Source organism: Xenopus laevis, chromosome 3S (assembly GCF_017654675.1).
Source record: "Xenopus laevis strain J_2021 chromosome 3S, Xenopus_laevis_v10.1, whole genome shotgun sequence".
Classification (NCBI taxonomy): domain Eukaryota; kingdom Metazoa; phylum Chordata; class Amphibia; order Anura; family Pipidae; genus Xenopus; species Xenopus laevis.
The window spans coordinates 7880642-7906604 of NC_054376.1; the positions used below are offsets into that span (position 1 = coordinate 7880642).

The 25963-nt window shown below is 40.8% G+C and overlaps 1 protein-coding gene across 1 annotated transcript in view; it reads left to right on the forward strand.

The window, feature by feature from the left end:
- Window positions 1-454: 454 nt before the first annotated feature.
- The window catches only part of sgcd.S (sarcoglycan delta S homeolog), a 32482-nt gene continuing 6973 nt past the window's right edge, over window positions 455-25963 (forward strand). The window contains exons 1-4 of the mRNA XM_041587971.1: window positions 455-582; window positions 10339-10426; window positions 12592-12711; window positions 25140-25212. Coding sequence (XP_041443905.1) covers window positions 487-582; window positions 10339-10426; window positions 12592-12711; window positions 25140-25212 — 377 coding nt within the window. The 5' untranslated portion in view covers window positions 455-486. The remainder of the gene's footprint in view (window positions 583-10338; window positions 10427-12591; window positions 12712-25139; window positions 25213-25963) is intronic.

Consider the following 25963-nt stretch of genomic DNA (forward strand, 5'->3'; position numbering starts at 1 on the left):
TGTGTCTCAGTGGGATCTGGATTTTACTATTGAGTGTTGTTCTTAGATCTACCAGGCAGCTGTCATCTTGTGTTAGGGAGCTGCTATCTGGTTACCTTCCCATTGTTCTGTTGTTTGGCTGCTGGGGGGGGAGGGAGTGGGTGATATTACTCCAACTTGCAGTACAGCAGTAAAGAGTGATTGAAGTTTATCAGAGCACAAGTCACATGACTTGGGGCAGCTGGGAAATTGACAATATGTCTAGCCCTATGTCAGATTTCAAAGTTGAATATAAAAAAAATCTGTTTGCTCTTTTGAGAAATGGATTTCAGAGCTGAATTCTGCTGGAGCAGCACTATTAACTGATTCATTTTGAAAAATTGTTTTTTTCCCCATGACAGTATCCCTTTAAGCTTATAAATATTGCATTGTTACAATGTCCCTTGAATTTTATTCTTTGGGAAAGGGCCTTTCATCTGTGCTCATTCTTTTTTGTTTCAGGATGGAATGGGCAACCTAAGGATCACAGAAAAGGGTTTACGGCTAGAGGGCGATTCTGAATTTTTGAAACCTTTGTATGCCAAAGAAATCCGCTCTAGGCCGGTAAGTCTCCTGCAAGAATATATATATATTTTTTTTTTGAAAATATAAAATCAGAAGGCAGCTTGTGTATATTCATTTACAAACAATATCAATCATTGCAGGGCCTTCATTGGTTGCCTCTCTGGTGGCTCATTGGTAAAGGCAATGCTTTTGAAAATGAGTTACACCTTATTCCTCATGAGATTTTAGGAAACAAAATGCTATTCCTTTATCCTGCCAATCTCTATTCCTTGTATGGCGTTGTTCCTGTGTAACGGATTATTGCCTGAAGATATTAACAACAGGGTTTCTGTTTAAATTTGCCCTGGGGGAATGAGAATCACGCCAGGCATTTAAAATAACAATTGCATCCTTGTAGTCAGGTAGCCGCAAGAGAGTATTATTTATTTTAATTAAATACAATCTACCAGGCAGGGGAAAAGGCTTTTTCAATATCTTATACTTTTGAGTTTTTTGATGAACATTTCTTTTTATTGATTGGGAATTGAATTAATCTAATATCACACCCACCAGCGTCATTTTCTCTTCTTTGTGTTCTCTGTTTCGAGGTAATTCTAGACAGTTTTTCTAATTCTTAGAAAACAAAATGAAATGAACCGTTGCCTTTACCAGTTAGAAGGTAGCTGCTTATCCAAATGTTAAAAAGGTGAAAGGACGAGGATAGTTTCTCTAATTTTGGCCCTTTCTTTGCTACTGTATTTGGATCCCTATAAGGGAGCATAAGCATTAGTGATGTGCGGACTGGCCCAATACCTGCGGGACCCACCCAACCTAGACCTGCCACCCCTCTCCGCGGGTGGTCCGTGCAGGTTGAGCTCTTCCGTTCCTCTGCTCTCCACCGACCCGAAACATTCAAATGCCGACTTCCAGCTTTATAGCCGTGCTCCCCGCCCCCTTTGTGATGTCATCGGCGAGGTAGGCCTGATCTATAAAAGGAAACCGGAAGTCGCTTGCGTGCGTGGGTGGGTTCTGCGAGAGCGGGTCCAGGTCGGGTGCAGGTCAGGTTTTACCCGACCCGCACATCACTGATAACTATTAAGGGATACTGTCATGGAAAAACATGTTTTTTTCCAAAACACATCAGTTAATAGTGCTGCTCCAGCAGAATTCTGCACTGAAATCCATTTCTCAAAAGAGCAAACAGATTTTTTTATATTCAATTTTGAAATCTGACATGGGGCTAGACATTTTGTCAGTTTCCCAGCTGCTCCCAGTCATATGACTTGTGCCTGCACTTTAGGATGGAACTACTTTCTGGCAGGCTGTTATTTCTCCTACTTAAAGGAGAAGGAAAGCTACGGAGGCATTTTATTGCCAATAGATTAGCTGCAATAGTGCAAGCTAGAATGCTATATTTATTCTGTAGAATGCTTTACCATATCTGAGTAAAAAGCTCTAGAAACTCTCTGTTTGTTTAGGATAGGAGCTGCAGTATTAACATGGTGTGACATCACTTCCTGCCTGAGTCTCTCCCTGCTCTGGGCTCAGATTACAGTAGAGAAGGGAGGGGGGTGGGGAAGAGGCGCAAACTGAGCATGCTCTTGTCCAGGGCAATGAGGTTTAAGCTGAAAACAGGAAGTCTGATACAGAAGCCCATGAGTACACAATAGAAGTAAAGAAATGTGCTGTTTCTTTTGACAGGGGACTCAGAGCAGCATTACTTTGAGGGTTTACTGGTATATTTAGGTGGACCTTTCTGATAAGGCTTACTTAGTTTTAACCTTTCCTTCTCCTTTAATGTAACTGAATCAGTCTGAGTGGGACTTGGCTTTTACTGTTAAGTGCTGTTTTTAGATCTTTAGATCTGTTTTTAGAGCTGTTATCTTATGCTAGGGAGTTGCTATAACGTTACCTTCCCATTGTTCTGTTGTTAGGCTGCTGGGGGGGGGGGGGAAGAAGGGGCGATCCGCCAATGAGGCGAGCTGAGGCGCTCGCCTCAGGCGGCATCACCAGCTAGGTTTTCAGGGGCGGCAAAAAGCCGCTCCTGGTGCCTTTAAGAGCCGAATTTCTGGTTTTTGAACCGGAAATTCGGCTTTACTAGGGCGAGAGAGCGCAATTACGCTCTCCGCACTAGCGTTGCTGCCTTCCCCCCGGAAATCGAATCGGGCTGGGGGGCGGCATTACTGGAGCCGCCTCAGGCGGCAATGCATACAGAAACGGCGCTGGGGGGAAGGGAGAAGGTGAGATCACTCAACATGTACACAACTTGTAGTACAGCAGTAAAGAGTGATTGAAGTTTATTAGAGCACAAGTCACATGACTGGGGGCAGCTGGGAAATCAACAATATGTCTAGCACCATGTAGATTTCAAAATCAAATCTAAAAAAAATCTGTTTGCTCTTTTGAGAAATGGATTTCAGTGCAGAATTCTGCTGGAGCAGCACTATTAACCGATTAATTTTGGGGAAAAAAAACATGTTTTCCCATGACAGTATCCCTTTAATTAGCTACAGTACAACCTAGAATACACCTTCCATCCCTCTGCTACTGATTCATGGATATGTAGGAAATCCACTATTATCCTTCACATCCGAGAACACAAAAGTCCCATCACAGAAATGAAATTGCACCAGTAAGAGCTGAGCACAGATCCTAACTCCTTACTCTCCCACACACTACAGAGCAGAAAGCACATTGAGCATGAAGTGTCAAATCTGTGATGACAATAGAACACAAAATAGAAATAGAAGTCATCACATATATTCACAGCAATTCATCTTCATTAGCAAAACTGTAATAACACACAAAAACTAGAGAAATGTGTTCAGACTTTCATAACCTGCCAAATTTTGTAAAATGAACATGGTAATTGGGGTTTGTGGTCATAAAAACAGGCATGGTCAAAAAATTTCACCGCGCAACGCACAGCAACACTTTTTGCCACGTTTTCCAAAATGTTGGGAGGTATGGAATACAATTTTCTGACCATTGGGAGATTTGGCACAGAACAGCCACTTTTTGGTATTTGTTTTCTTTAATACCGTAATTTGCATCGCTTCCATGAGGCAAGTAAAATAATTAGATTTGCTAATGGGTCTCAAACGTTTTAAGGATGCTTTACCGTGTTTTCTTAATCACTTTGCGAGTGCGGCATGCAAATGAGTGCGTTTTTTAAGTCCCCAAGAATAGGTTAGGAGAGAAGCTGTTAACATGTTAAATGCCAGGGTCCTTTGAACAGATTGAGTCAGGAAAAAAAAAACGAAAGATGGAAAAACGTATGAATGAGTCTTTGCTGCTTCCTGGCTGGCAGGTTAATGATCCATATTTACACAGACAGAGTAGGTCACCAAGATCACCGTCTCCTCTGCAGGGCCGGATTTACATAGCGGACGCCCCTAGGCCCACTGCCCTTTTGTCGCCCCTGTCCCCTCCCCTTTATTTCATGGAGATTGTATCTCCTGTGCATCCCCAGTATTTTTGAACCAATGTGGGTGTGGTTGGGCAGAATGCCACCCCCCTAAAATCCTGCCACCCTAGGCCCGGGCCTAGGTGGCCTTCCCACAAATCCAGCCTGCTCCTCTGACTAATAAACGAGTATCCACAGCACAGACATCTCTCTCTGCCTGGAGTCTCTGTCTCCAAGACAAAATGTGACTGTGAATCTCCGCTACAGGAAGCCTTGTTCTCAGAGTTTATGCATATTCTGCTACAAAGTGTAAATCACATACATCATTACCAGGCAGTGGGATGGGCAAATTTGACCCGTTTCGCTTCGCCAAAAAATTGCCGCCTGCGAAATGTCGCTGACGCCCATTAAAGTCTAAATTTTTTGACGGGCGGCAAAATTTTTTTGGACACCTGTCTTTTTTTTTGACGCACAACGCCATAAAAGTCTATGGGCGTCATTTTTGCAGTGAAACAAGGCCAAAATATTCGCCCATGCCTAGGGAGCTGTATTTCATAAAGGGTAGACTGATCTTTGCTTTAGTTTTATCGTTACCCTACCAGTATGTCAGGGTTGACCCCTGACAAACCCCTGTGTTGGTTTTGGGTCAAATTATACCTCTAATAAAAGACATTGGCAATCCAGGATTTATGTCCTGGACAGTCTGACTGTAATCTAGTGGGACCATAGGAAGGTTTTCCAAGCAATAAGTGAAGGTTCCTCCACCTCCCATGCTTTATAGTCTGCTCCCATATCCATTTGCAGTGTGAATCTTTAGGCCATTCATAAATGGCACTCCAAGGTGCACCTGCAAAGTTAGACTGGCTTTCCAGAATACCAGAGGATCTCCCTGTAGGCCCAATGCCTAGTTAGCCCCAACCAGATCATCATTTCCTCAATGTCACCTATCACTAGCCTTGTGTACATCTAATTGTTGGGAGAGCGGGCCCTTAATATCAGGTTCTATGGTCGGCCCTAGGACATTCAGTCCAATACTGTGTGTCATTACTGGTGGGTTCACCTACATATGCTTTAAATGAGCTCAGTAACACAGGAGCAAAATAAAAAATATGTATTTTGGTGCAATACCAATAAAGATCCCTAGACTTTAAACTGTAAATCCAAGCTCCCTGTTGCAATGGTTACAAAAAGACATCGATGGTCACTCAAAATTTGGTGCAGGGCCCCCATTTTTTAATTTTCTACCACCTATAAACCATCATCTCCCAACAGATGCATGTTTCTCTCGGCATTGACCCTATCAAACTGCAGCGAACGGGGAAGAAGGTTCCCTTAGATCTAGGGACAGGGTATGGTCCCAACCCTTGTTTCTATGACTTTGGGTAACCTTAGTCAGTTATCTAATGTATGGGGACATAATCTAGGAACAAAGAATTTGTGAATAATGTCCTATTGCTATCCTATAGATCAGAAACCTTTTGTTGACTGAATTATCTCCATGGCTGCAGTCTCCAGGTTTGGTTTGCGGTCACTCCAAACTCCCTATTGAAAACAACTTTTCAATTTTCTGTATTTCATGTAGACCAAGTGTTCCCTTAGGGGTGTTTTCGGTTTATCACCCACACAGCAGATATACATAAGCCACACATAAATATAAAATCACTAAACAGAGAAGATTTTGTGTCTGGGATTGGTCATTGGTCACATATGCTATTTCCCTGAGATTCGATAATATATTTAAACAAGAGTGAGCTCAGTGCAACATAAAAAGACAGGGGCTCTACAAATCATGAAATAAAAATTAAATATCGACCAATATACACCATCGATAAGTATCCTCACATTGTATACCCTGGCGATCCAACGTTGAAGGTCCAAGCCTAATTAGAAATCCATAGGGATTTTCCATTTGGGAACATAATCAGTCAACTTGCTTTTATCTATCATAAGGCGGTAAATCTCTACAACTGACTTGATGATAATACACTAATCAACCTTTAGAAGGGTGTAAATAGTTCAGTTTTGGTATTTGGTTCTAGAAAATATATATTTGAAGGGAATATAAACTATCTAAAGCAGTGTCACTTGACAACAGCTCCAAACATATGCCATATCGATTCTTATCAAGCTTCAAAATTTCTCCAATACAGAACTGAACTGTTTTCAGTTGACTATTAAAGACTACCAGATGCTGAAGCAGCCGCTACCTAGGGATGAAAAAATCCTGAAAACAGAATTTGCAGGATTCAGCATTGAGGATCCTTTTGCCTCAGTTGACCAGATGACCCTGAAGATCTGGGGAAGGTTGTTTTTGAGCAGTTCTGCTTTTAAAATGTAACTCTCTAGGGTCAGCTCAATTAATGTTTATCCAGATAAAATTTGCTTTACATATCAATGAGATGATTGAAGTAAGCACGGGAGATTCTCATTGGAGAATATTTATTGGGTTTGGTCATATCAGTGGCCTTTGGGCTCCAATAGCGGAGGAATCCGGACCAAGGAGGATACCCCAGGCTTAAAATCCGATTTGTAGTAGCCAAAGGGGTTAGGAATAAACATGGTCAAGTTCAGACAAAAGTTCAAAGGCAGGCAGCACAGGATCAAGGTCAAAGACAATAGCAAAGATCAAAAAGTCCAGAGAATAATTAATAAAGAATTTAGGAATACCGAGGAACACCAACATTTGGGACCTATAATCATTCATTGAACCATGACGCCAGCACCGCAACCCACTTAGCGTCCAAGGGTGCCGACATCTTAGATGAAGTGCAGAAGGCACCAGGAGCGTCGCTGAGTGCTCCTGACAGGTCAACAGCTTGAAGATATTAGCTTCTCTCCCCAAATCATTGTTCATACATGTGCAAATTCTATACATGCATGATGACATCAAAGAGTGTCCTTTTTGATCTAGTTGTCATTATAGATCTAGTCAAACTTCTCACTGATCAAGGATATGGGCAGTTTCCGTGATAGTAAACATTTTAAAATAAGACCAGTGCCCTATCTGTTTCTTACACACTTCTCTGTAAATGTATTAGTAGAGTACAAAAGCCTACAATGGAAAAGCTCTACAGATATTCCCATCATGGTTTTACTGCTGGATATTTTTTCAATTGCCTGTTTCAATTTACTCTTAATATCCTTGCATCCCTTGGCTCAACCTCCAATCTGATATGTCCTGCCGCTCTAATGATGAGTCCAAGAACATGATGTTTTCTTTAACCTTGCGGTTTGTGTTGGGTTGGATTAGATCAACAGGAGAATGAAATCGGCTGGAATGTGTGGTTCTGCAAAAGAATGCTAATAAAACACGCACTGGACTGAAATATGAAGGGAAGCAGAAACACACAACCCCTTTTGAGGGACCTACTGTGGTGCATTTCTTAGTTCTTTGACCAACTTTGTCACTCTTAGGAAAGATAAACAGACATGTTCTACCTCTTTGTAAATGCAAGTTCCTTAGTGGCATTTGGAGATTTTCACAACAGTGTAGCAGAACCACTTTAGCTTGATACAACCTAATTTCTACTGTATAATTCCAAAAATATTGTCTTGAGTATCCAACAGGGATGGTATGCGATGGGCCCACCAGAAAACCTTAGAATGTGGGCCCACTTCCCAACTATTTTAACATCTCTCACATTTCTTTACTCTAAATTGCATCTACTCTACTTGCATACCATCACTTTTCCTGTTTTTATTATATACAAATATAAATTTTATAGGAGTACAAAGCAAATAGTTGAGTGAGTAGGAGAGCCCACTGACATCTTGGACAACTGGGAGTTTTCTTGGTATCGTTGTAGGCAAGTCTTATTACCAACCTTGAATAAGAATTACGGAGAGAACCAGCTGCCTTAACCATGGGAATGGGACCTGTTATCCAGAATGCTCAGGACCTGGAGCTTTCCAGATAAGGGAATTATCCATAATTTGGATCTTTATACTATAAGTCTACTAGAAAATCATATAAACATTAAATAAAACCAATAGGCTGGATCTACTTCCAATTAGGATTATTTATATCTTAGTTTGCATCAAGTATATGGTACTATTTTATTAATACAGAGAAAATGGAAATGATTAAAAAAACATTTGGATTATTTGGGTAAAATGGAGTCTATGGGAGACGGCCTTTCCTTAACTCAGAGCATTCTGGATAATGGGTTTTTCAGATAACGGATCCCATACCGGCATTATGAAAATTTTGGGTTAACTATACTGAGAACTAGTGATGGGTGAATCAATTCACCAGACACAAATTTGTGGCGAATTTGGCGTTCCGCCGCAAGTGAATTAATTCACAAAACTGTGGCAACAATTCAGCAACGAAAAATCTGCAGTGTAAAAAAATAAATTGGAACGCAAAATTGTTCGGACGCCCATTGACTTCAATGCATTTTGCGAATTTTTCACCATTTTGCAGCACAGTTTCGCCCATCACTACTAAGAACCATGAAGAAGAATACTAAGTCAGCTATGTGTCTTTTCAGATATTTGGACCTACATTTTTTATTTGGTGAGAGTTAGTGATGGGCGAATTTATTTGCCAGGCGCAAATTTGCGGCGAATCCCTGCGATTCGCCACCGGTGAATATATTCACAAAACCGCCGCCAAAATTCAATTTAAAAAAATGGAAGAAAAATTTGCGAAACTGCACCGTTGTTTCGTTTTTTGGATGCCGGCATCTGTTTTTTGGACCCCTAGCGTCCAAAAAACAAAATGCCAGCGTCGTTTCGCCAATTTTTCAACATTTCGCGAATTTCGCTGGAAATGCACAAATTTTTCGGCGAAGCGAAACGGCCCAAATTCGCCCGTCACTTGTAAAACTCTTTTCAGGTTTCCTACAGTTTCATTTTTCTCCAGTACCTTCTGCCATGACCTGTTTTCTACACCCCTCTTCTTGCACTAAAACCTTTACCAGCCCCTCCACTAACCTAATTCTTCTCTGTTTCCATCTTCACTTGTGTAGACCTACTAATCTGTCTCCTGTTTCAATGTAAATCACTCCCAAATCTAACCTTTAGGGCAGAGACAGACGAGAAGATTCAGAGAGATTAGTCGCCCAGTGTCAAATCGCTTCTTCTTCTCCCTGCTAGCTAGAATCTAAATTGCCGGAGAGATGGCACTCGAAGCGATTAGTTTTCCAGAGTCGCCCAAAGTTTCCTTGCGAGGCAACTTTGGGCAACTACGGAAAACAAAGCGATCCAAGTGCCATCCCGCCTGCGATTTAGATTCTAGCCAGCGGGGAGGCAGTTTGGGGAGATTAGTCGCCCGAAGAAGAAGCGGTTTGTTGCCAGGCAACTAAATCTCCCTGAATCTTCTCGTCTGTCCTTACGGAATGGGCTCCCACCTCTGTGCCACTCACATCCACCTAAGTACTTTCTGTTTTTCAATCATTTTTACGCTTTCTGACCTTTTCATTCCTCTCCTACCCCCCTTTGTTGTATTTCACTACTTATCCCCATGACATTTTCCAAACTCTTTCTTCAACTTTCTCCATGTATCTTTCTATTTCTTTTCTGCAGCTCATCCAATAAACCTTATATTTAGCAAATCACCCACGGCCCATAAACCCCCGGATATATATGCCTTTAGGCGTTTCTATGCCGCTGCATAGGTCTTTGTTCTTCTCACTGTGATCTTGCCCGACCTGTATAAAACACTAATCTTTTATAGTTAAAAAAAGGAAATTTTCTATTGATTTGCTGTTCCCCCAGCTATAGTCATCTTACTAGAACTTTCAATTAGCGGTGAATGAGAACATTTAAAGGTCACAATTACTTTTTAAAAAATATTTCCAATTAACGGTAACGTGTAAACGTGTAAATCCAGACCCGGCCATTATTAGCGCATTCAGTACCTTAGAGTTTTGCCATGTAATTTACATTCCAGATGGGCTCTACCTGTTCCCATAAAGACTGTTTAAACCCTTTGAAATCATTCATGTAAAGTGTAAATGGAATCCAAGTTGTAGGTAAAATGGGTTAAAGGGGATGTAAATAGTGATGGACGAATTTATGGCATTACGCTTCGCGGAAAAATTTGTGTATTTTCGGCGAAATTCGTGATACGGTGAAAAATTTGCGAAACGGTGCCGGCATCTCGTTTTTGATGCCGGTGTCCGTTTTTTTTTTACGACAGCGAAATGTATTCACCGGCGGCGATTTGCGGGAATTCGTCGCAGATAAATTCGCCCATCATTTGATGTAAACTTTAATAAACCTCTCCAGCTTAACTTCCCATTAGGTTGCCATGAAAGAACATTTAAACCTCAGCGCTGGATAAAGCTGAAGTTATTTTCATATGTTTTGCGTCTTTACTTACCCGTGGCTTCTTTAATGATATCGTTTTTTGGCCTATGTGAGTGAGCATAAATGTGAATTAGGCTCTCCCTCTTCTCTTATAGGGTAACTCCCTGTATGTCCAATCAGATCGAAACGTGACTGTAAATATTCTGAATGGAGATATGAAAGCCGTCACACAGCTCGTCACAGGTAAGAATGAAGGAATTTACACATGTATTCTAAAAAGGTGGGGAAGTATAGATATAAGTAGTGATGGGCGAATTTGCACCGTTTCGCTTTGCCGAAAAATGTGCGAATTTCCCACAAAATGGCGAAAAATATTTGCAAAACGGCAAATTTTCACGGCCGTTTTGCGGATTTATTCGACGGCGGCGAATCCTGCAAATTCGCTGCAAATTCCTGCCTGGCGAATAAATTCGCCCATCACTAGATATAAGGCAAGTATTGCAAATAGTCTCCCAAGCTCATTATAGGGGAAAAAACATGTATTAAACTTGTGTGCTCTGCTCCTGAGTTTACTATAGTTTAAGGTTAAATTTGAACAATGTGTTAAAAATATAGAAACATATTATATAGCAAACGCTGGTTCTGAAATTATTTTTCATGCGTATTACTTTTGGAGGTGCACTTCGTTTTTTATTTTGCATGAGTGCAGCTGATGGACAGATATACATAAATATATATATATGTATTTGGCAAACAAACTGCAGCACTCATCGGGATTCATGAAAAAATAATTGAATTAATATAACACTGTGTATGATCTTCATCAGAAGAACATTAAAAATTAAAGGAACAGTTCAGTGTAAAATAGATACTGTATTCTGTGCAAAATAAAAAAATGTTTCTAATATAGTTAATTAGCCAAGAATGTAATGTATAAATGCTGAAATGACTGGATGTCTAACAAAATAGCCAGGACTCAACTTCCAGCTTTGCAGCTCTGAGTCAGTGACTTGAAGGAGGCCCACATGGGACATAACTGTTCAGAGAGTTTGTTTTGATCCTCAGCAAAATGCAAATGGTTATGACCCATATGGCCCTCCCTCAATTTACTGATTGGTTACTGCCTGGTAACCAATCAGTGAAAATCAAGAGAGCTGCAAAGCAAGAAGAAGTGTTAGACATCCGCTCAATCCAGCCTTTATAGATTACATTCTTGCCTAACTATATTGAAAATCTATTAAATATATTAATCAAACACATTCAAGAATATTCACCATTGGCAAAACATTTGTGCACCAGGAACCTATTAGCACATGAGCAGTAACCCATATTAACCAATCAGTAAGGGTTTTTCTCAAGCAGCTGCAGGTTGAGCAATAAAAGCAGACCTCTGAATGGTTGCTATGGGTCACTGCCCATGGGCAAATCTGCCCAGTGTTTATAAATGAGTCCCATCATGTCTTTCAAGCACTCCTCTCTCTACTGTCAGGCGGCCTGCTATACGATATGTATTCCACTTCTATTAACTAGTGAGGCTTCTGCAATCAGTCATAGGGTCATGATCCCTGAAGAGCTACGAAAAAAAAGTTCTGTTGAACAATATTTCTTGATAATTCAACTCTGATGTTGCTGGACTAAAGCTTTCTGTATGCTTAAAGGATTACTAAACCTTTAAAATAAGTCAGTCAATGTAAAAGTGCTATTCTAAGCACTTTTGTCATTTACATTCATTATTTATTTTCTTTTTATTCCAAGATATTAAGGGATACATGTGCTGTTAATATGAATGAATTTTGTTCCAACAGCGCCACCTGCTGGTCAGTTTCTGACCAGTCTGACCACCAAGTAGTCAAGGAAGTTGTCAGGAGAAAGAAAGAGGCTGATGTTCTTCTGCTTAGGAAAACAATTAGAAACCTTTCTCAAATCTTTCCTAAGCAGAAGAACATCAGAGCAGCCTCTTTCTTTCTCCTGACAACTTCCTTGACTACTTGGTGGTCAGACTGGTCAGAAACTGACCAGCAGGTGACGCTGTTGTAACAAAATTCATTCATATTAACAGCACATGTATCCCTTAATATCTTGGAATAAAAAGAAAATAAATAATGAATGTAAATGACAAAAGTGCTTAGAATAGCACTTTTACATTGACTGACTTATTTTAAAGGTTTACTTATCCTTTAAGTACCCCGGAAATTGCAATATTTCCCATAGCCTTATGTACTTCTTATTTATGAGAGGCACATTAGGGAGCAGATATGATGCAATATAGATTTGATAATCATTTTGCTGCAATGTATTGATTATTCTGATCATTTAAGTGGAGATGTGACTTTGTAGCAGACAATGCCAATGCCTCACACAATAGAACTTAAAATGCGAATAATAATCATTATTGCCTTTTCTCACAGGATCAGAGGCTATAGAAGCCTACGGGAAACGTTTGGAAGTTAAGTCCAATACTGGGAAACTACTGTTTTCTGCCGATAATGACGAAGTGGTTGTTGGCGCCGATAGATTGCGGGTACTAGGTAAAAATACGATAAACAGATTCACAATTGTTCCACTGTTGATTGGTGAAACCAATGTGCAGTTGATTTAATTACTGGATGGGCGGGTACCGGACATGATTTTTTCCCCCTGGGTGCTTTCGGGGGGTGCCACTGTAAGACATGTAAAGAGTAGTGATGGGCGAATTTGCGCCGTTTCGCCGAAAAATCAGTGAATTTAGAGCAAAATTCGCAAAACTGCAACAAATTTGCAAAAAAAAATTTGGGTGAAAATGCGTCTGCGTCCAAAAACGGACGCCGGCATCCAAAAAGCGGACGCTGGCGTCCATTTTTTTTACGCCGGGGAATTTTCGCCATCGAATTTTTGCTGCCATTTATTCGCCGCAATTTATTCGCGCCTGGCGAATAAATTCGCCCATCACTAGTAAAGGGTTCCCTTGGGCACCGACCTAATGCTATATTGGAGGCATAACGTGCAGCTCAACTGGGTACAAGGGCTGTGCATCTGTATTGGATTCTAATGGGAGCAATTATATACCCAGGGATTCTCTATTAATTGCAACATTAACCCTTTCTTGCAATGTGCCTTTTTTTAGGCTGGGCTCTGAGTCCTATATATTCTTATATTCTTAGTTAGTTTCAAATTACAACATTCAGTGACCAAAAAAAACCAGATGTTGGCATCAGTATGGCACAGCACAGTTATGGGTCTGTTCAATACCCAACTGTAGTGCTACTCTTGGATACAAAATGATTGGCAGGCCTTGATTTGGAATAAGATGCAGAAAGCTCCACTGTCCATTTCCCCTAAGCGCAACGGGACTGCTTCATGTGCTCTAAACTGAGAGTACTGTATTCTGGTAGCCTGAAAACGCACCACACAAAAGCCTAATGTAGCCCTTCCTTAGACTTTAAAGGAGAAGAGAAGTCTAAAGTTAAGTAAGCTTTATCAGATATAAATACATCAGTAACCCCTCAAAGTAATGCTGCTCTGAGTCCTCTGTCAAAAGAAACCCCACATTTCTTTCCTTCTATTGTGTACTCATGGGCTTCTGTATCAGACTTCCTGTTTTCAGCTTAAACCTCCAGGGCTAGGGCTTGAGCATGCTCAGTTTGCTACTCTCTCCCTCTCCCCTCCCTGCTGTAATCTGAGCCCAGAGCTATGAGTGAGCAGGGAGAGACTCAGACAGGAAGTGATGTCACAGCAAGCTAATATGGCAGCTGCTATCCTAAACAAATAGAGAGCTTCTAGAGCTGCTTACTAAGGTATGGTAAAGCATTCTGCAGAATAAATATAGTGTTATAGCATGCACTATGCAGCTAATCTATTAGCAATAAACTGCTTTGGTAGCTTTCCTTCTCCTTTAATGATGAAGCCAATATTGTGCCTGCAATCACCAGGGGATAGTAGCCTGAAATCCCACAAGCGTACTTTTTTTTAGATTGTATTTTCTATAACACAATTGTTAGGTGATCTACTATAAAGTCTATGGCCGGAGGGAGTTGCTTCAGGCGCTGCATTTTAGAGTAGCCCTGTGTGCCAGTGCCCTTTGGCTTAGGTGTAAGGATTCAGAAGACAGATGATAACCCCAATTCCAAAGATTCAGCACCCTGGACAGTGGAGCCTTCTTTACTAGGGCAGTGAACTGTTGTAATAAATTCTAATAAATAAGGCTCCACTGTCCAGGGTGCTGATTTTTTGCATTTGCAAGTCCTGTGTATTTTTAAGAGTTTTAAGATCTACAGCACTTTGTGGCAACAAGTGGTCCCCAGGGTTCAAAGAAAGTTGACTTTTTATATCCAAAGGGGATGTTGTCTCCATATTTTCCAAAAAATCTTCCTCATCCATTAAACAAAATCAACCCCTCCCTTTCCAATACTGTAGAATAGCACCTTCTGTCCCAAGTCTTTCCATACGCCTCACCTTTATTGCCACCAATATTCTAGAGAGACCTTTTTGGCCTGACTCTTTCCAGCTTTCAAATAGGGGTCACTGACCCCATCTAAAAAAAAACAAGAACTGTAAAACTACAAATGTATTGTTATTGTTACTTTTAAATTACCTATTTTTCTATTCAGGCCTCTCCTTTTTATAATCCAGTCTTTTATTCAGACCAATGCATGGTTGCTAGGGTACTTTGGACCCTAGCAAACACGTTGTTTGAATTGCAAACTGGAGAGCTACTGAATAAAAAGTTAAATAACTCAAAAACCACCAATAATAAAAAATGAAAACCAATTGCATATTGTCTCAGAATATCCCTCTCTACATCATACTAAAAGTTAATTCAAAGGTGAACAACCCCTTGAAATCTTCAATTGGTATTAGGTTTCTTGATTGCAGCTGCCCTTCACTGGTGAAAAACACAATTTGAAATTGTTCAATATAAGGAAAATATTGTGTTTTATACCTGCTTTATTGATGACCTGTTGTTTATATGAAAGGGGGATATGTAGAGCGATAATGATTTATTAGTAGTGACGGGCGAATGGTGAAAAACGTGCGAATTTCCCAAATAATATTCGCGAAACGGCGAAAAATTAATGAAACTCGAATTTTGATTCCCGTGTCAATTCACGTCAATTTTGACGCCGGTGTTAAAGTCAATGGGCATCCGAATAGTATTGATGCACGACAGTTTTGACCCGAGTGACTCTTCCGACATGCGCACAAATTTTTCCGAATTTCTGCTAATTTATTCGCGAAACACGGAAACTCATTGTGAATTCGCACCTGGCAAATGTATTCGCCCATCACTATTTATTAGATTTATCCATTCGATTTGGCACGCCAAATTAAATAGGCCTTTTCTTCTCCTTTAAAGACTTTTGTTTGTTCTTCAGCTCTCCAATATATATATAATATAAAACGTACCAGTGCTGTCAGCCATCTATGATCTTGTTTACAGGAGATGTGATTGTGACTTGATATAAAACCTAGAAAGCAAACAACAGACAGACCAATATAGGGCTATTTAGATTTTCAGAGCAAAAAATAAACGTCATGGATCAAGATGGAGCTTATTGTACACCGAACAGTTAGGATTGTTATAGGAAATCCTCAAACTTTAAGAATCAGCCCGGATGTTGATGGACTGCCATGCTCAATTATTGATTATATTTGGTTATACAGGAGGTACTTTTTTTTAGTACAAATGTAGATTCTACAATAGTAGCAGTTAATGGGTTAAAACCATGTTCTAGTTATGTTGAACATTACAAAATAAATATTTCCCTAAATCTGATGCCATTTAGTTAATTTAATTTCTTTCCAGGTGTCCATAATGATCGACTCGTGTTGAGTCCTGCCTAATGAATTGTGTCCCACTGACATGCTTTAAAGGAGAACTAAACCCTAAAAATGAATATGGCTAAAAATACCATATTTTATATAGTGGACTTATTGCACGAGGCTAAAGTTTGAGCTTGTCAATAGCAGCAATGATCCAGGACTTCAAACTTGTCACAGGGGGTCACCATCTTGGAAAGTGTCTGTGACACTCACATGCTCAGTGGGCTCTGATTGGCTGTTGAGAAGCTAAGCTTAGGGCTCGTCACTAATTATCCAGCAGAAAATGAGCTTCCCTGGCTGCAATATAAGCTGATGCTACAGGTTTGCTGATTATTAAATTCTGATGCTAATTGCACTGGTTTCTGTGCTGCCATGTAGTAATTATGTGTATTAATTACTAATCAGCCTTATATTGTGACATTTCTATTCTATGTGTACTGTATATTGTGAGTGGGTCCCTAAGCTCAGTAAGTGACAGCAGCACAGAGCATGTGCAGTGAATCAGCAGAAAAGAAGATGGGGAGCTACTGGGGCATCTTTGGAGACACAGATCTTTACTGCTAAAGGGCTGTCGTTGCCTTGGGCTGGTACAGAAGCACAAAACATCATGTACAACATTTCTACCTTTAGTTAGGCTTTAGTTCTCCTTTAATACCATGCATTTACTGAGGTGGTACGGAGATACGCCGCTCTCTGTGAGCTGATTTTCTCCCCGTTAATAAGCCGGAGGTATTTTTTAGATTAATAATAAAATAGCCCTCTAGATACCACTTGATCTTAATTACCATCATTTGCATCTCATCTCAGTTCAACGGCCGTTTTTAATTAAAGCATTAGGCTGGCGATGCTTATTAAGGGCCGATTAACTCTTTTCTCTACGACAACTGACACCAACATGCAGTGAATGAAACAAAGCCGCTGATTATTTTAGGGGCCTTTAAAAACGTTCCTGGTACGTCACGTAAAGGGATCATTCTTTTGGGCGTTGTGAGAAATCAGCTTGAGTAACCTACGCAACTGGCGCTCTGCGATCAGACACTAATGATCCGTTCCCTGGAACTCAACAACAAAACAATGAAAGAAAGAATGAATGTATTTAATTGTAATGCACGGCTAGCCTGCATTATAAAGGCACAGATGGGCAGATTTAGTTTGCCAGTTTGGCTTCCTCAGTGTCTCTATTCTAGGGTTGCCACATTTCATTGATGTGGTCCTCGCCCAATTATGGTTTCTACCTCCCAGTTATTCGACTGGCCTATTTAATAAAATATCTGCCAATAACTGCCCTTTTACATCATTCCTTCTGTCCCTCAACGTATTTCCTCCCTCCCCTATCAAAAGCAGAATTTTTAACAAGAATGGTAGGAAGTAGAGTCCTGCGCAGGTCCCGACCCATTCAATTTGACCCGCATGTTCCCACTACCAAACCCGACCCGCCAATAGGCCAACTAACCTTCTGACCCGTGGGACACGCAAAACCAGAAGTGACGTCACTCCGGTGCTGAATCTTCCCAAAAAGAACCACAACGGGTGGGTGGGAGGGATCAGGATCAAGACTGCACCTTTGTTGGGTACCCAGCAGGGTCACCCGTGGACTGCCCGCATGGCTTAGGAATCCGGGACTTTTTGACCAAAACCGAACCACTTTGTGGGTATTCGGCAGGTACCAGACCTAATGCAGGACTCTAGTGGGAAGCATACCCTGAAGGAGGGGGATATAGGATTATTTTGGATAATCAGCCTGATCAAGCAAAGATCCAGCTGTTTTATCAAGGGGAACTTAGTTTGAATTGGCAGGTTTATAAACTGCATTTACTTCATAGCTAATAGGCAGCCATGGGTAGTGTCTCGAATTGGGTTGGGTACCCACAGTTGGCTTCAGAATATCCACAAACGAGTCGGGATTTGGTCCTGACCAAGCGAGGAGAAGACAACAAGTGGGGCAGTGGGTCAGGGTTGGGCATGGGTCTACCAAACTAGACCTGTGCAAGAGGGACAAGCACTGATGAAGTAGGGCTATATTGCAAATCGGTACATAGCATAAGTCATGGCTTTCTATAGAAAAATAAAATTAAATTCCACAGCACTTTAAAGAGATTATAAATCAGTCTCTGCGTTACTGAAACACTTGCAAAAAGCTGCTCCCGGTAACTTTAAGTGTTGAAATTTCAGTTTCCCCTTTAAGATGCATTAGGAAGGCCTCTTCAGGGCCCAGAATCGTTGCTGCTTAGTATCTAATTCCACATTTACACACTTGAGCAAATGCACCGCCATGTTTGTGCGCATGTGCGAACGCGAGAAGTGTTAACAAGCCTTCATATCGCGATATGGGAACGGATCTGGGCTGGCAGGGCCCACAAGAGCCGGGGCCCACCGGGCAGTGGCGGAACTACCGGGGAGCAGGGGGTGCGAGCGGGCCAGGGCCCGCACCCCCTCAGGGCCCCCAGGCAGCTCGCGCTCCACTGACAAAAATGGCCAAATGCGGCCGAACGGAGGGGGGCGGGGCCCAGCTGCGCGTTATGCACCAGGGCCCGCCCCCCTCAAGTGACGCTACTGCCACCGGGTTTTTTCCCGGTGTCCCGCCGGCCCAGTCTGACCCTGCTTACCTGACACCGGAGCTCCTATCAGCAGAAAACTGCACCGGTCCGGGGATTCTTCCAGCGAGCACCACAGAATGATCCGCTTTTTTCCCTTTCTTTCTTCGTGCAGGTCGCATTCTCAGTAACAAAAAAAGCTGAACTTTAACGAAGAAGTCGCCTATTTTGTTCTACTGCGCATGCGTCTGCCCTGGAAAATTTAAAGAACGAAGAAGAAGGAAGCCGCTCACTTAATCAATTTTAAGCAACTTTTCAACTGGTCTTCATTATTTATTTTTTAATAGTTTTTTTTTTTTAAATTATTTTCCCCTAATGCACCAAGGAAACGGAACCGTTGTGCTCTCTGGTTCTGACTGTGCAGCAGAAGCCAGTTCCTCTTGCAGGTCTTGCTGCCTCTGCACATTGTTTCAGAAGTCAGAATTAGCAGTGACCAGAATATAAACCGCCAGACTGTTGCTGCTTTCAGTGAATTTGCCAGTAACCTGGAAACCCACCGATTTTTAATGAATGTATATGGGAAAGTTGCTTAGTTTTATATTTCTATACTCTAATAGTGCCGTTATCTGTTTTGCAATAGAAGCTGAAAAAGTGATAACCTGTCTCCCAGCAGTGCAGCAAAGGGAATAATGAGCTCAGTCAGTAGCAGTCAAACACACACATACACACACATTGTGAGTTATTAAAGGGCCAATAAAAATCTCAATTTCAGCATTTTCAATAGACTGTTTTCCTCTCCTTCTTCTTGCTTTCCCCCCTCAAACCTTCTACCCAGATAGGCTGCTATGAATTAAATCCGAGGAGCTGTGAGCCTCAGCGCATATCTCACGGCTCAGCAATAATCTCATGCATTGTGTATATGAAGCAGAGAGGTGGTCAACTTGTATCTGCAATTCCATGCAAAGGCATTTATACTACAGGGTATCCCAGTGATGAGAGTAGATTTCATCCATGAGTTTTATACCGCTGCGATCTTATGCATTTCAAATTGTAATTCAGCAGGAGCCCCTTTGAGGACTGTAAAATACCTTTTCATTGTAGCACAGATTCTGTATTTTTAGGAACGACTCCTGGCTAAATTCTCGGCTACTATTCCAACCGGGAGCGATTGGGATGAATCCGCTAGTTCTATGGATAGGAGTCTCTCTAGCAGGGAGTTCCAGATCAATTCATTTCTCACACTCCATTGCAATACTTTATAGCGGAGGGGTTGCTGAGGGAAAAATCGATAATGTTGGAGAGGCGGGGGGATATGGTGCTCACGTATATAAACCAAGCAGATCGTATCCAGGTCTCTAATAGGATGAAAGAATGGGACCTGGGGTTTTCCAGATAAGGGATCTTTCTGTAATTTGGATCTTTATACTTCATGAACGATCGGGCCGAATATCGAATTGAATGCATGTTTGGATGTAAATTAGGGTACGTTTTCAACGTCCTTGTTTGTGTGGCAAAAAGTCACATGATTTTTAGGATTCAGTTCAGACAGGCACTTGGATTCGGACTAATCTGAACCCTGTTGGAAAAGGCCAAATCCCAAACTGAATCCTTGATTCAGCGCATCTCTAGTCCTAATAAAATTATGATCAACTTAAACCCCACACACCTTTCACAATCTCCAAATTGTCCTCTACCATCTCTGGCCCCTTTTTATAATTGGGCCCCCTGACGGCAGTACCCCTTGGTTCCCCCTCCATTGCAGCCCTGACTGACGGAGTGGATGGTTTCCATCTTCTTCCCAAACTGTACCGTACATGATGGGCCAACCACAACCAAAGTTACACTGAACCATCCTTCCCTTTTCTGCTTGAGCTCTCAGACTCCTGCTCTGCAAATATCTACTAGTTTGGCTCTAAAAGCTAAATGGACTCTGTGGGAGTGCTTTCTACTGAAGAGTTTAGTTTCTTCCACCTGAGGTGAAGCATTTATCTTTTCCCTTAACAAAAAACTCTGCTTTTGCAGAAGCCAGAGATGAATGTGCAAACACATAGCTTGCCTGGAAGTATAGCCCACCCAAATGATTGATGGAACTCCTCAGTCTTCTTCTCTGTAGTGACTTATGAAGCCCCACAGCTGCACCCTTGGGAAACCCACATATATCCTAGTATATTCAAAATGCCTAAGGTTACATACATAGCAATGGCATAACAACAGGGGAAAGCAGTCCCTGCGGCTGTTGAGGGGGCTTGAAGAATGTGAAGTTTCCAACTATATTTGTGAGACAAGTCACCTTCTCAGAGCTTTGGGGTTTTTTGGATTTTTTAAACTGCTCGACATGCCTCAAATAGAATTGGAGAGGGAGTCATCTGCAGGAAAGTAGAGTAACAGGGGGAGCAATGAATCAACAAAGGAAAACAATTAGAAACCTTTCTCAAATCTTTCCTAAGCAGAAGAACATCAGAGCAGCCTCTTTCTTTCTCCTGACAACTTCCTTGACTACTTGGTGGTCAGACTGGTCAGAAACTGACCAGCAGGTGGCGCTGTTGGACCAAAATTCATTCATATTAACAGCACATGTATCCCTTAATATCTTAAAGTAGAAATTGTATGCACTCCCAGGCCTTCTTGTGTACAATAATCTGGTGCTCAGTCCTCTAGGGAGACGGCACTCCCCTGGGTTCACAGGAAACGAAGAATTGAGGAAACGGCACACAGAATTGAATGCAAAAGGGGATATACCCCTATGGATTTATTGTGTCAAACAGCACAACGTTTCGGGGGCAGGCCCCTTCGTCAGGTGATATGGCAAGCTAATTACAAACAGCCCTTAAATAGCCTAACGGCCCTCCCACCAACAGAAAAAAAGGTCAAAAAACTTTACTCAAAAAAACATTTTTTAGTTCTTACAAAAAAGAAAAATTATGGCTCAAAAAACATTATTTGAAACAATTGTCCATTGAGATAAATAAGTCCAATCACAATGATAATCCAAAATTGGTAAATTAATAAGAGGACTAGGGATGTAGCAAACTGCCGTTTATGTGTTCGCGAACGCCGTTCGCGAACACCGGCAAAAAATGCGAACTTCGAACATCCGAAAATCGTTCAATTCGAACGATCGAAGGATTTTAATTGTTCGATCGAAGGATTTTCGTTCGAATCGAACGATCGAAGCCATTCGATCGAATGATTTCATTCAATCCAATGGCTTCGATCGTTCGATTCGAACGAAAATCCTTCGATTTTAGCGATTGAAGGAATCGAATGGTCGAATGATTTTTGACGCGAACGCCTATTGGCGAACGTCGCGCGACGTTCGCGAACATTCGGCGGACGCGAACAGTCGAAGTTCGCGCGAACTAGTTCGCCGGCGAACAGTTCGCTACATCCCTAAAGAGGACAAAACGAAATACGTTCGTTTCACTTTTTTGTTTTAATTTTTCTTTTTTGTAAGAACTAAAAAATGTTTTTTTGAGTAAAGTTTTTTGACCTTTTTTTCTGTTGGTGGGAGGGCCGTTAGGCTATTTAAGGGCTGTTTGTAATTAGCTTGCCATATCACCTGACGAAAGGGCCTGCCCCCGAAACGTTGTGCTGTTTGACACAATAAATCCATATGGGTATATCCCCTTTTGCATTCTATTCTGTGTGCTGTTTCCTCAATTCTTCGTTCCCTTAATATCTTGGCATAAAAAGAAAATAAAAAATTAATGTGAATGACAAAAGGGCTTAGAATAACACTCTCATCAAATTTACATTCACTTATTTTAAACGTTTACTTATTCTTTAATAATTTGCAGCAATAGACCCAGGCCTTTGAGGCGTTACCCCACAAATACAGACCTGGCTGTATTGGAAATAGGCAAGAAACTGCCATGTTATCCAACAATTGGGTACATTATATTGTATAATAAAGGTATGAAACCACTAAGCACCATTTATAACTATATAATTTACAGCTCTTATGTATTTAAATATCGACAATTACCGGCATTCCAGTGAAATATCTTTCTGACCTGGTCTACTGTGGCCAAGCCGATTGATCTCCTAGAACGCAAAGACAAATGTTGCATTATATGGGAAGCTGCAAAATCTATTCACTCATTATTGTTGGCTTAAAAAGTCACAATTTGGATCATTTGTTTTAACCATAGGAGAATGCAAATAGCCTGGAGCAGTTTACTTGGGCATTGACTTGATCATTTTTGCAGTACACGTGTTTACTCGCTCAACCTCTTAACCCGAAAAGCCTACAACTCAACACGATTAGGCTCTGCTTGAGCAGTAACCAGTGTCGCGTCATTAAGCAGAACTGATGAGCTTAAGAACATTGCCATTGATTGCACTTATTGATAAGAAATTAGGAAGTTCCATGCTACAGGAGCAAATCTATGGATAATACAAATGTATCAGGACAAACAATAGCGTGACCCTTTCGATATCTGCTCATTGACTTGACCATTCTGTCATTGAAAGAGGAAAGTTTTAGTTCCACCGTACAACAAGTTCTGCCTGTCTGTCCAGTGCGCTGGATTCTGAGCGCCTGCATTGAATATATTTCTATATATTAAGGATGCATCAGAAGTAGGATCTGGATCTGGTTGTAGTGCATCCTTTACTCCCTTAAAGGTTAAGTAAACCTTTAAAACAAGTGAATGTAAAATTGATGATATTGCTGTTCTAAACAATTTTGTAATTTACATTCATTACTTTTTTTGTATTCCAAGATATTAAGGGATACATGTGCTGTTAATATGAATGAATTTTGTTCCAACAGCTCCACCTGCTGGTCAGTTTCTGACCAGTCTGACCACCAAGTAGTCAAGGAAGTTGTCAGAAGAAAGAAAGAGGCTGCTCTGATGTTCTTCTGCTTAGGAAAACAATTTGAAACCTTTCTCAAATCTTTCCTAAGCAGAAGAACATCAGAACAGCCTCTTTCTTTCTCCTGACAACTTCCTTGACTACTTGGTGGTCAGACTGGTCAGAAACTGACCAGCAGGTGGCCCTGTTGGAACAAAATTAATTCACATTTACAGCAAATATATCCCTTAATATCTTGGAATAAAAAGAAAATAAATAACGAATGTAAATGACAAAACTGCTTAGAATAGCACCCTCATCAATTCTACATTCAATTATTTTAAAGGTTTACTTATCCTTTAAAGGAGAAGGAAAGCTACGAAGCAGTTTATTGCCAATAGATTAACCACAATAGTACAAGCTCTAACACTATATTTATTCTGCAGAATGCTTTAGCATACCCGAGTAAACAGCTCTAGAAGCTCTCTGTTTGCTTAGGATAGCAGCTGCCATATTAGTTTAGTGTGACATCACAGGGAGGGGAGGAGGGAGAGGGAGAGGAGCAAACTGAGCATGCTCAAGCCCAAGCCCTGGAGGTTTAAGCTGAAAACAGGAAGTCTGATACAGAAGCCCATGAGTACACAATAGAAAGAAAGAAATGTGATGTTTCTTTTGACAGAGGACTCAGAGCAGCATTACTTTGAGGGTTTACTGGTGTATTTATATAGACCTTTCTGATAAAGCTTACTTAGTTTTTAACCTTTTCATCTCCTTGAAGGACAAAGCCCCATTGTAGTCTGTGTCATTTGCCACTCCCTAGCACTTCTAAATATCACTTACCTGCCTCCCACATCCCACCTCCTTATTTGGGGACTGGCAAGCACAGACATGCTCTATTCCGCAAAAACTAAGATTTTTTCTGAGTTTTCAGAGTTTTTTGCACAGAGACCCCGAAATCATTGGATATCAGTATGGACATCAGCGCAGACACTGGGACCTTCCCCATTGACTAATACAGGACCTCGAGAGCTTTTAGATGGTTTCAGATTCTGAGTTTTTAGACCATCGGACTTTAATAAATCTCGAAAAATTCGTCGTTTTTTTTTTTTTGCTCCAAAAAATACAAATTATTCAAGGTTCCGATATTCGGAGCTTGATAAATAACCCCCTAGGAGTCTGTAAACTACTAATGTATTGAATTTGAAACAATAGTGTCACCTGCTGGTCATTTAGGATGGCTGCGTTAAAATGAACTTATTAAAGATATTGGTATTGCTCTGCTTAGAACTGACCTGCAAACATCAAAGGGCTAACAAATATAAACTGCTATAGTCTTGAAAACCAGAAAAAATGCATATGAATTGCAAAAGTGAGAAGGTTTGAGGCTTTACATTTCTTTTAAAAAGAAAAACAAATATTATGAATGAGGGAAGTATTAATATCAAGAAAAGGTGTCCTCAACAAGCTCCTCGGTCGCGGTCCTGTATATTGAGATCAAATCATCTCCTTTACGCAACTAAAAATGTGACTTAAATGGTTTAGACTTCTCATTAAGGATGGGTGAATTTTTTCGCCTTGTTTCGCCGCAAAAATGACGCCCATAGACTTGTATGGGGGTGTGTGTCGAAAAATTTTTTTTGACGCCAATAGACTTTAATGGGCGTTGACGACATTTCGCTGGCGGCGAAACTAAACGGATAAAATTCGCCCATCCCTAGTTCTCATGAAATACCTTAGCCAAAAATGAACAGGAAAGGTGAAGGGAATAAGAACAAGTCCTCATTTAATTATTGACACAAGTAATAATTACACATTTTCTATTTTAGGTGCCGAAGGCGCGGTTTTTCCTAAATCCATTGAAACGCCATATGTCAAGGCCGAACCCTTTCACCCTTTGAGGTAAGTATTAAAAGTAAAGTTGCTCTCATAAAAAGAACTAAATTGCTGAACAGCCACAATTAAATTTTGCTCGTGTCCTTATTTTTGGGAATACAGGTATGGGACCTGTTATACAGAATGCTTAGGGTTTTATGGACAATGGATCATTCCTAATGTGGATCTTCATACCTTAAGTCTACTAGAAAATCATGTAATAAACCCAATAGGCTGGTTTTGCTTCCAATAAGGATTAATTATATCTTAGTTGGGATCAAGTACAAGCTACTGTTTTATTATTACACAGAAAAAGGAAATCATTTTTAAAAACTTGGAATATCTGGATAAAGTGGTAAATGGGAGACAGCTTCCTGGATAATGGGGTTCCCGGAGAACGCATCCCATAGCTGTATGGGATCTGTTTAACAGAATGCTCAGGACTTCGGGTTTTCTGGATAACAGATCTTTCTGTAATTTGGATATTCTTACATTAAGCCTACTAGGAAATAATTTAAACATTAAATAAAACCTGTTATACAGAATGCTTAGGGTTTTATGGACAATGGATCATTCCTAATGTGGATCTTCATACCTTAAGTCTACTAGAAAATCATGTAATAAACCCAATAGGCTGGCTCTGCTTCCAATAAGGATTAATTATATCTTAGTTGGGATCAAGAACAAGTGATTGTTTTATTATTGCAGAGAAAAAGGAAATCATTTTATAAAAATTGGATCATTTGATTATAATGGAGTCTATGGGAGACGGCCCTTT